A 10,000-nucleotide genomic window follows, 5' to 3' on the forward strand; every position below is an offset into this window, starting at 1 on the left:
GAGACGCACGGACCAGCTCCCCGAACTTCAGCCAACCAGACAGTGTGATCTTACAGGTGAGACAGCTGCCTGTCTGTCTGCCTGTCTGTCTCTGTCTGTCTGTCTCTGTCTGCCTGTCTCTCTGTCTGTCTGCCTGCCTGTCTGTCTCTCTGTCTGTCTGTCTCTATCTGTCTGTCTCTGCCTGCCTGCCTGTCTGTCTCTGTCTGCCTGTCTCTCTGTCTGTCTGTCTGCCTGCCTGTCTGTCTCTCTGTCTGTCTGTCTGTCTCTGTCTCTGCCTGCCTGTCTGTCTCTGTCTGCCTGTCTCTCTGTCTGTCTGCCTGCCTGCCTGTCTGTCTGTCTGTCTCTCTGTCTCTGCCTGCCTGCCTGTCTGTCTCTGTCTGCCTGTCTCTCTGTCTGTCTGCCTGCCTGTCTGTCTGCCTGTCTCTCTGCCTGTCTGCCTGCCTGTCTGTCTCTCTGTCTGTCTGTCTCTATCTGTCTGTCTCTGCCTGCCTGCCTGTCTGTCTCTGTCTGCCTGTCTGTCTGTCTGCCTGCCTGTCTGTCTCTCTGTCTGTCTGTCTCTGTCTGTCTCTGCCTGCCTGTCTGTCTCTGTCTGCCTGTCTCTCTGTCTGTCTGCCTGCCTGCCTGCCTGTCTCTCTGTCTGTCTCTCTGTCTCTGCCTGCCTGCCTGTCTGTCTCTGTCTGCCTGTCTCTCTGCCTGTCTGCCTGCCTGTCTGTCTCTCTGTCTGTCTGTCTCTATCTGTCTGTCTCTGCCTGCCTGCCTGTCTGTCTCTGTCTGCCTGTCTCTCTGCCTGTCTGCCTGCCTGTCTGTCTCTGTCTCTCTGTCTCTCTGTCTGTCTGTCTGTCTGTCTGCCTGTCTCTCTGTCTGTCTGTCTGCCTGCCTGTCTGTCTCTGTCTGCCTGTCTCTCTGTCTGTCTGCCTGTCTCTCTGTCTGTCTGTCTGCCTGCCTGTCTGTCTCTGTCTGCCTGCCTGTCTGTCTGTCTGTCTGCCTCTCTGTCTGTCTGTCTGTCTTGCTTCAACTGGACTTTCTTTAGTTTTTCAGGATGTTTCTTCTCTGATCCAAGAAGCTTCTTCACTTCTAAACTAGTTGGTGCAACTCCACCTGCTGTTGCTGGTTAGGGTTAGCTTAGGGTTAGTTTAGGGTTAGGGTTAGTTTAGGGTTAGTTTAGGTTTAGGGTTAGGGTTAGTTTAGGGTTAGGGTTAGTTTAGGGTTAGGGTTAGGTTAGGGTTAGGGTTAGGTTAGGGTTTCCTGCCTTTTAATGAGGGGGCATCCTGCCATGTGATGGTGGGATGTGGGTGCGAATCTTCCTGAGGAGGGATCCCAGGAAGGCATTTCTTCTCTGGCCACAACAGGAACCTTACTGAACCCCCCACCCTGTCCTGAGGCCTGTCTAACCCTCAGCCTGTCCTGAGGCCTGTCTAACCCTCACCCTGTCCTGAGGCCTGTCTAACCCTAACCCTGTCCTGAGGCCTGTCTAACCCTCACCCTGTCCTGAGGCCTGTCTAACCCTAACCCTGTCCTGAGGCCTGTCTAACCCTAACCCTGTCCTGAGGCCTGTCTAACCCTCACCCTGTCCTGAGGCCTGTCTAACCCTCACCCTGTCCTGAGGCCTGTCTAACCCTCACCCTGTCCTGAGGCCTGTCTAACCCTCACCCTGTCCTGAGGCCTGTCTAACCCTCAGCCTGTCCTGAGGCCTGTCTAACCCTCACCCTGTCCTGAGGCCTGTCTAACCCTAACCCTGTCCTGAGGCCTGTCTAACCCTCAGCCTGTCCTGAGGCCTGTCTAACCCTAACCCTGTCCTGAGGCCTGTCTAACCCTCACCCTGTCCTGAGGCCTGTCTAACCCTCACCCTGTCCTGAGGCCTGTCTAACCCTCACCCTGTCCTGAGGCCTGTCTAACCCTAACCCTGTCCTGAGGCCTGTCTAACCCTAACCCTGTCCTGAGGCTTGTCTAACCCTAACCCTGTCCTGAGGCCTGTCTAACCCTCAGCCTGTCCTGAGGCTTGTCTAACCCTAACCCTGTCCTGAGGCCTGTCTAACCCTAACCCTGTCCTGACGCTTGTCTAACCCTCACCCTGTCCTGAGGCTTGTCTAACCCTAACCCTCACCCTGTCCTGAGGCTTGTCTAACCCTAACCCTCACCCTGTCCTGAGGCTTGTCTAACCCTCACCCTGTCCTGAGGCTTGTCTAACCCTAACCCTAACCCTAACCCAACCCTAACCTTGACCTTCCTCGCTGCTCCAGACAGCACCAACCACCTCACTGTGTGTGTTGCTCTGAGGTTGAACCCGTCCCTGCCTGAGTGTGTTCCTCCTTTAAAATGAACGGGGATGTTGTGTTTTATTAAAAATCCTTCTGATGCTGCTGCTGCATTGCTTCTCTCTGCTTTGCTGTTCTTCTTCTTCATGGATATGAGAGAGGTCCCACCAGGAGAACAACATCTTTCCCCGTGTGCTTCTCTGACTTGAAAGTAGGTGGTGGTCAGACCGAGGCTGAGAAGGATTCAGCATCCGTCTCCTGCTAACAGATGAGACGCTCCAGTGAAGACATCAAGGTCCCTGTTTGGGTCAAAGAAGTGTTGGAAGAGGAGGCTTAGACACCAGTTGCTTCTCCCAGTGCTTTACTGGGATCCCTCCCCAGGAAGATTCTCAATGGTCCACACCCACCATCACATGACCAGGATGCCCCCCCACCCTAGTAGTTTAGACTAGACTAGTTTAGAAGTGAAGAAGATTCTTGGATCAGAGAAGAAATGTCCTCTGAGTCCTCTGAGGCCGAGACGACCAGAACGATTCTATTTTATATTATTTTAATAGGCAGAAACAGAAGAGCAAACACACACATTTCTCTGTGTGTGTGTGTGTGTGTGTGTGTGTGTGTGTGTGTGTCAGCTTGACTTCCCAGCCTCCTCCTTTGATGTGGTCTTCAGTACTCCTCCTCCAGCAGACTTCTGTCCTCAGTATGGCTTCAGCACTCTTGACACCATCAGTCAAATTCAACTGCAGGACGTCCTGCACAAGAAGGCCGTCTTCTGGTGAGACACACACTCACACACACTCACACACACACACACACTGTCGCACCACCTTCTTGGCGAAGGTGATAAGGAGAAATGGAGAAATGATTAGCAAACTGCTAAATTGGGCTTTTGAAAATGGAAACAGCAGCTGATTGTGAATCACAGCAGCTGATTGTGAATCACAGCAGCAGCTGATTGTGAATCACAGCAGCAGCTGATTGTGAATCACAGCAGCTGATTGTGAACCACAGCAGCTGATTGTGAATCTCAGCAGCTGATTGTGAATCACAGCAGCAGCTGATTGTAAATCTCAGCAGCTGATTGTGAATCTCAGCAGCTGATTGTGAATCTCAGCAGCAGCTGATTGTGAATCACAGCAGCTGATTGTGAATCTCAGCAGCTGATTGTGAATCACAGCAGCAGCTGATTGTGAATCTCAGCAGCTGATTGTGAATCTCAGCAGCAGCTGATTGTGAATCACAGCAGCTGATTGTGAATCACAGCAGCAGCTGATTGTAAATCTCAGCAGCTGATTGTGAATCTCAGCAGCTGATTGTGAACCACAGCAGCTGATTGTGAATCACAGCAGCTGATTGTGAACCACAGCAGCTGATTGTGAATCACAGCAGCTGATTGTGAACCACAGCAGCTGATTGTGAATCACAGCAGCAGCTGATTGTGAATCACAGCAGCAGCTGATTGTGAATCACAGCAGCTGATTGTGAACCACAGCAGCTGATTGTGAATCACAGCAGCAGCTGATTGTGAATCACAGCAGCAGCTGATTGTGAATCACAGCAGCAGCTGATTGTGAACCACAGCAGCTGATTGTGAATCACAGCAGCTGATTGTGAACCACAGCAGCTGATTGTGAATCACAGCAGCAGCTGATTGTGAATCACAGCAGCAGCTGATTGTGAATCTCAGCAGCTGATTGTGAATCACAGCAGCTGATTGTGAATCTCAGCAGCTGATTGTGAACCACAGCAGCTGATTGTGAATCACAGCAGCAGCTGATTGTGAATCACAGCAGCAGCTGATTGTGAATCTCAGCAGCTGATTGTGAATCACAGCAGCTGATTGTGAATCTCAGCAGCTGATTGTGAACCACAGCAGCTGATTGTGAATCACAGCAGCAGCTGATTGTGAATCACAGCAGCTGATTGTGAATCTCAGCAGCTGATTGTGAATCACAGCAGCTGATTGTGAATCACAGCAGCTGATTGTGAATCTCAGCAGCAGCTGATTGTGAATCTCAGCAGCTGATTGTGAATCACAGCAGCTGATTGTGAATCTCAGCAGCTGATTGTGAATCACAGCAGCTGATTGTGAATCACAGCAGCTGATTGTGAACCACAGCAGCTGATTGTGAACCACAGCAGCTGATTGTGAACCCTGTCACCATCTTTGACTCGTGATCTGCCACCATGTGCACGTGTGTTCAGGCTGACGGTGGAAGATCGCCATTTGTTGTGGGAGAAGAAATCGTTCTGTCAGTCGGAGAGCGCCGCGCTGCCTCTGGTGCTGGCCAGCGCCCCCTGCTGGCAGTGGTCCTGTCTTCCTGAGATCTACGCCCTGCTGAGGCAATGGGCGTGTCCAGAACACCTGGACAACCTGGGACTCCTGCATGCTTCGTATGTCCAGCGACCAGCAGCAGCCTGACAGGTAGAGCGGCGTCACCATGTCAGGCTGCTAATTATTGTTAACGACAGGTTTCCAGATCAGGAGGTGAGACGGATGGCGGTTCAATGGATGGATCCGATGACACACACAGAGCTGCTTGACTTCCTGCCTCAACTTGTCCAGGTAAGTTTTCCTCATTTTCTAAAGGGGTACACCCCTTATGTAGTTAGCATGCTCAGCTGTTAGCATGATGGAATGTTAGCTGCTGAGATATCAGACAAACCATCGTTGAAATGGCTGAACACAAGTTTTGTGACCCTATCCTGCCGTTGGTCAGGTGCTTCCATACAAGCACGCAGCAGGTGTCTCAAGAGCTTTCATGCTAAACATCTGAACAGTTCCAACAGTAGACGCCAGTCACAGAGTTGTTCGGATCATGTTAGCTTAATGTGGTTTATAGCAGCTCTGATTCATTAACCCTGCTCCTGGGTTCTGGTCCTGGCCCGTTTCCCTTTCTTTTAGGCTCTGAAGTACGAGTGCTACTTGGACAGTTCCTTGGTTCGCTTCCTGCTCCGGAGAGCCATGAGGGACATTCGGATTGCTCACTACCTGTTCTGGTCAGCTGGTTTAGTGATCATGCTAACCCTAACCCCTAACCCCTAACCCCTAACCCTAACACTAACCCCTAACCCTAACCCCTAACCCCTAACCCCTAACCCTAACCCTCACCCTAACCCTAACCCTAACCCCTAACCCTCACCCTAACCCCTCACCCTAGCCCTAACCCTTAACCCCTAACCCTAACCTAACCCCTAACCCTTAGCCCCTAACCCCTAACCCTCACCCTAGCCCTAACGCTTAACCCCTAACCCTAACCCTTAGCCCCTAACCCCTAACCCTCCCCCAACCCCTAACCCTTAGCCCCTAACCCCTAACCCCTAACCCTAACCCCTAGCCCCTAACCCTAGCCCCTAACCCCTAACCCCTAACCCCTAACCCTAACCCCTCACCCTAACCCTAGCCCCTAACCCCTAACCCCTAACCCCTCACCCTAACCCTAACCCTAGCCCCTAACCCCTAACCCTAGCCCCTAACCCCTCACCCCTCACCCCTCACCCTAACCCTAGCCCCTAACCCCTAACCCCTAACCCTAACCCTAACCCTCACCCTCACCCTAACCCTAACCCCTCACCCTAACCCCTCACCCTAACCCTAGCCCCTAACCCCTAACCCCTAACCCTAACCCTAACCCTCACCCTAACCCTCACCCTCACCCTAACCCTAGCCCCTAACCCCTAACCCTAACCCTAACCCTCACCCTCACCCTAACCCTCACCCTAACCCTAGCCCCTAACCCCTAACCCTAACCCTCACCCTAACCCTAGCCCCTAACCCCTAACCCCTAACCCTAACCCTAACCCTCACCCTAACCCTCACCCTCACCCTAACCCTAGCCCCTAACCCCTAACCCCTAACCCTAACCCTAACCCTCACCCTAACCCTAACCCTAACCCTAACCCTCTGGTCCAGTGTGTGAGGATGCTGCTGTGTGTTTGCATCAGGCTTCTGAAGGACAACCTGCTGGACAGCCAGTTTAGCGCCCGCTATCGCCACCTGCTGGCCGCTCTGCTCTGCTGCGTCGGTCGAGGTCTCCGAGAGGAATTTGATCGTCAGAGCTGGCTTGTCTCCATTCTTACCAATGTGGCCCACAGAGTCCGGGACGCGACCCCGTCCAGCAGACAGGTTGGGACATCCAAGCCCCAAAGATGAGGGTTGATTCGCTCGGAACGGAGCAGAGAAGGGTTCCTTTCATGGTGTCTTTGGAACCCTGCTCAGTTCAAATCGGGTCGTCAGAATGTTCAGATCAATTATGGCCAATCAGATATTTACACAGCGATAATTAAACATTAAATCTAGCTGTGCCTTTGTTGCAGTGTGTCCTCAAAGAAGCTCTGGAGGAGCTGAATCAGTTCTTCTCAGTGAGCAGCAGTTGCAGACTTCCCCTCAACCCTGCGCTGCACGTCAGGGGCCTCAACACCCAGGTACGCAGGTGGCCCGCCAGGCTCGTTAGGCTCGTTAGGCTCGTCAGGCGCCAGGCTCGTTAGGCTCGTTAGGTGTCAGGCTCGTTAGGCTCGTTAGGTGTCAGGCTCGTTAGGCTCGTCAGGCGCCAGGCTCGTTAGGCTCGTTAGGTGTCAGGCTCGTTAGGCTCGTTAGGTGTCAGGCTCGTTAGGCTCGTCAGGCGCCAGGCTCGTTAGGCTCGTTAGGTGTCAGGCTCGTTAGGCTTGTCAGGTGTCAGGCTCGTTAGGCTCGTTAGGTGTCAGGCTCGTTAGGCTCGTTAGGTGTCAGGCTCGTTAGGCTTGTTAGGCTCGTTAGGCACCAGGCTCGTTAGGTGTCAGGCTCGTTAGGCTCGTCAGGCGCCAGGCTCGTTAGGCTTGTTAGGCTCGTTAGGCACCAGGCTCGTTAGGTGTCAGACTCGTTAGGCTCGTCAGGCGCCAGGCTCGTTAGGCTTGTTAGGCTCGTTAGGCACCAGGCTCATTAGGTGTCAGGCTCGTTAGGCTCTTCAGGCGCCAGGCTTGTTAGGCTCATTAGGCTCGTCAGGCGCCAGTCTCATTAGGCTTGTTAGGTGTCAGGCTCGTTAGGCTCGTCAGGTGTCAGGCTCGTTAGGCTTGTTAGGCTCGTTAGGCTCGTCAGGCGCCAGTCTCATTAGGCTTGTTAGGTGTCAGGCTCGTCAGGTGTCAGGCTCGTTAGGCTTGTTAGGCTCGTTAGGCTCGTCAGGCGCCAGTCTCGTTAGGCTTGTTAGGTGTCAGGCTCGTTAGGCTTGTTAGGCTCGTTAGGCTTGTTAGCCTTAGCTGTTAGCAATCATCTAACCATTATCATCTAACCATTTTGCCCTGTGGTGCAGCTGTGTTCCTTCTTCAACTCCAATGCGGTTCCTCTGAAACTGTCCTTCCAAAACCGGGACCCTCTTGGAGACCACATAAGTGTCATCTTCAAAGTGAGATTTACAGCCTCTATTCAAACTGAACTCAGGTTTTATCGGCAGTGATGGAGCCTCTCCCCCATGTCCCCCCATGTCCCCCATGTCCCCCAGTCAGGAGACGACCTGCGGCAGGACATGCTGACTCTTCAGGTCATCAGAATCATGAACAAAATCTGGATCCAGGAGGGTCTTGACATGAGGATGGTCATCTTTAAATGCTTCTCTACTGGTAGAGGACGAGGTGAGTGGACATCACAGGAGGACGCTCAGGCTTTGGGACCACCGCCAGTCCACCCTGACCAAGATCAGGGAAAAGGGTCAGGGTCAGGGTTAGGGTTTGGGTTAGGGGTCAGGGTTAGGGTTACGGTTTGGGTTAGGGGTCAGGGTTAGGGTTAGAGTTAGGGGTTAGGGTTAGGATTTGGGTTAGGGGTTAGGGTCAGGGTCAGGGTCAGGGTTAGGGTCAGGGTTAGGGTCAGGGTTAGGGGTCAGGGTTAGGGTTAGGGTCAGGGTTAGGGGTCAGGGTTAGGGTCAGGGTTAGGGTCAGGGTTAGGGTTTCACGTCCTAAAGTTGTTCCAGATCAGGTTTAATAATAACGAGAGGGGAGGAAATTGATGACCTGCATTTTAGCTGAATCCAAACGTGCCTCTTCTCCAGATGATTAGCATGATGATTAGCATGATGATTAGCAACGGTTGGATGTAGCAGCAGCATATTGATGCCCAGGTGTTGCACTCATGGACAAGGACAGTTCTAGACAGGGACGGGGACAGTGTCGGGGACAGTGTCGGGGACGGGGACAGTGTCGGGGACGGGGACAGTGTCGGGGACAGGGACAGTGTCGGGGACAGGGACAGTGTCGGGGATGGGGACAGTGTCAGGGACAGTGTCGGGGACGGGGACAGTGTCGGGGACAGGGACAGTGTCGGGGACGGGGACAGTGTCGGGGACCGGGACAGTGACGGGGATGGGGACAGTGTCGGGGACAGGGACAGTGTCGGGGACGGGGATAGTGACAGTGTCGGGGACAGTGACAGGGACAGTGTCGGGGACGGGGATAGTGACAGGGACAGTGTCGGGGATGGGGACAGTGTCGGGGACAGAGACAGTGTCGGGGACGGGGACAGTGTCGGGGACAGGGACAGTGTCGGGGACGGGGACAGTGTCGGGGACGGGGACAGTGTCGGGGACGGGGACAGTGTCGGGGATGGGGACAGTGTCGGGGACAGAGACAGTGTCGGGGACAGGGACAGTGTCGGGGACAGTGTCGGGGATGGGGACAGTGTCGGGGACAGAGACAGTGTCGGGGACAGGGACGGGGACAGTGACGGGGATGGGGACAGTGACAGGGACAGTGTCGGGGACGGGGATAGTGACAGGGACAGTGTCGGGGACGGGGACAGTGTCGGAGACGGGGACAGTGTCGGGGACCGGGACAGTGACGGGGACAGTGTCGGGGACGGGGACAGTGTCGGGGACGGGGACAGTGTCGGGGACGGGGACAGGGACAGTGTCGGGGATGGGGACAGTGTCGGGGACGGGGATAGTGACAGGGACAGTGTCGGGGACAGGGACAGTGTCGGGGACAGTGACAGGGACAGTGTCGGGGACGGGGACAGTGTCGGGGACAGTGACAGGGACAGTGTCGGGGACGGGGACAGTGTCGGGGACAGGGACAGTGTCGGGGACCGGGACAGTGACGGGGATGGGGACAGTGTCGGGGACAGGGACAGTGTCGGGGATGGGGACAGTGTCGGGGACGGGGATAGTGACAGTGTCGGGGACAGTGACAGGGACAGTGTCGGGGACGGGGATAGTGACAGGGACAGTGTCGGGGATGGGGACAGTGTCGGGGACAGAGACAGTGTCGGGGACGGGGACAGTGTCGGGGACAGGGACAGGGACGGGGACAGTGTCGGGGACGGGGATGGGGACAGTGTCGGGGACAGTGTCGGGGATGGGGACAGTGTCGGGGACAGAGACAGTGTCGGGGACGGGGACAGGGACAGTGTCGGGGACAGTGTCGGGGATGGGGACAGTGTCGGGGACAGAGACAGTGTCGGGGACAGGGACGGGGACAGTGACGGGGATGGGGACAGGGACAGTGTCGGGGACGGGGATAGTGACAGGGACAGTGTCGGGGATGGGGACAGTGTCGGGGACAGAGACAGTGTCGGGGACGGGGACAGTGTCGGGGACGGGGACAGGGACAGTGTCGGGGACAGTGTCGGGGACGGGGACAGTGACGGGGATGGGGACAGTGTCGGGGACAGTGTCGGGGATGGGGACAGTGTCGGGGACAGAGACAGTGTCGGGGACGGGGACAGTGTCGGGGACGGGGATGGGGACAGGGACGGGGACAGTGACGGGGATGGGGACAGTGTC

General features: G+C 55.1%; 1 protein-coding gene across 3 annotated transcripts in view; it reads left to right on the forward strand.

The window, feature by feature from the left end:
* Positions 1-10,000, forward strand: part of LOC105419181 (phosphatidylinositol-4-phosphate 3-kinase, catalytic subunit type 2 beta) — a 39,917-nt gene that overhangs the window by 18,378 nt on the left and 11,539 nt on the right. For all 3 annotated transcript variants that reach the window (XM_029826198.1, XM_029826200.1, XM_029826197.1), the window contains exons 14-22: positions 1-56; positions 2,888-3,030; positions 4,461-4,649; positions 4,728-4,821; positions 5,161-5,255; positions 6,201-6,381; positions 6,573-6,680; positions 7,541-7,633; positions 7,730-7,859. The exon at positions 1-56 is cut by the window's left edge and continues 59 nt beyond it. In XM_029826198.1, the coding sequence (XP_029682058.1) occupies positions 1-56; positions 2,888-3,030; positions 4,461-4,649; positions 4,728-4,821; positions 5,161-5,255; positions 6,201-6,381; positions 6,573-6,680; positions 7,541-7,633; positions 7,730-7,859 (1,089 nt within the window). The remainder of the gene's footprint in view (positions 57-2,887; positions 3,031-4,460; positions 4,650-4,727; positions 4,822-5,160; positions 5,256-6,200; positions 6,382-6,572; positions 6,681-7,540; positions 7,634-7,729; positions 7,860-10,000) is intronic.

This window comes from Takifugu rubripes, chromosome 19, assembly GCF_901000725.2.
Source record: "Takifugu rubripes chromosome 19, fTakRub1.2, whole genome shotgun sequence".
Classification (NCBI taxonomy): Eukaryota; Metazoa; Chordata; class Actinopteri; order Tetraodontiformes; family Tetraodontidae; genus Takifugu; species Takifugu rubripes.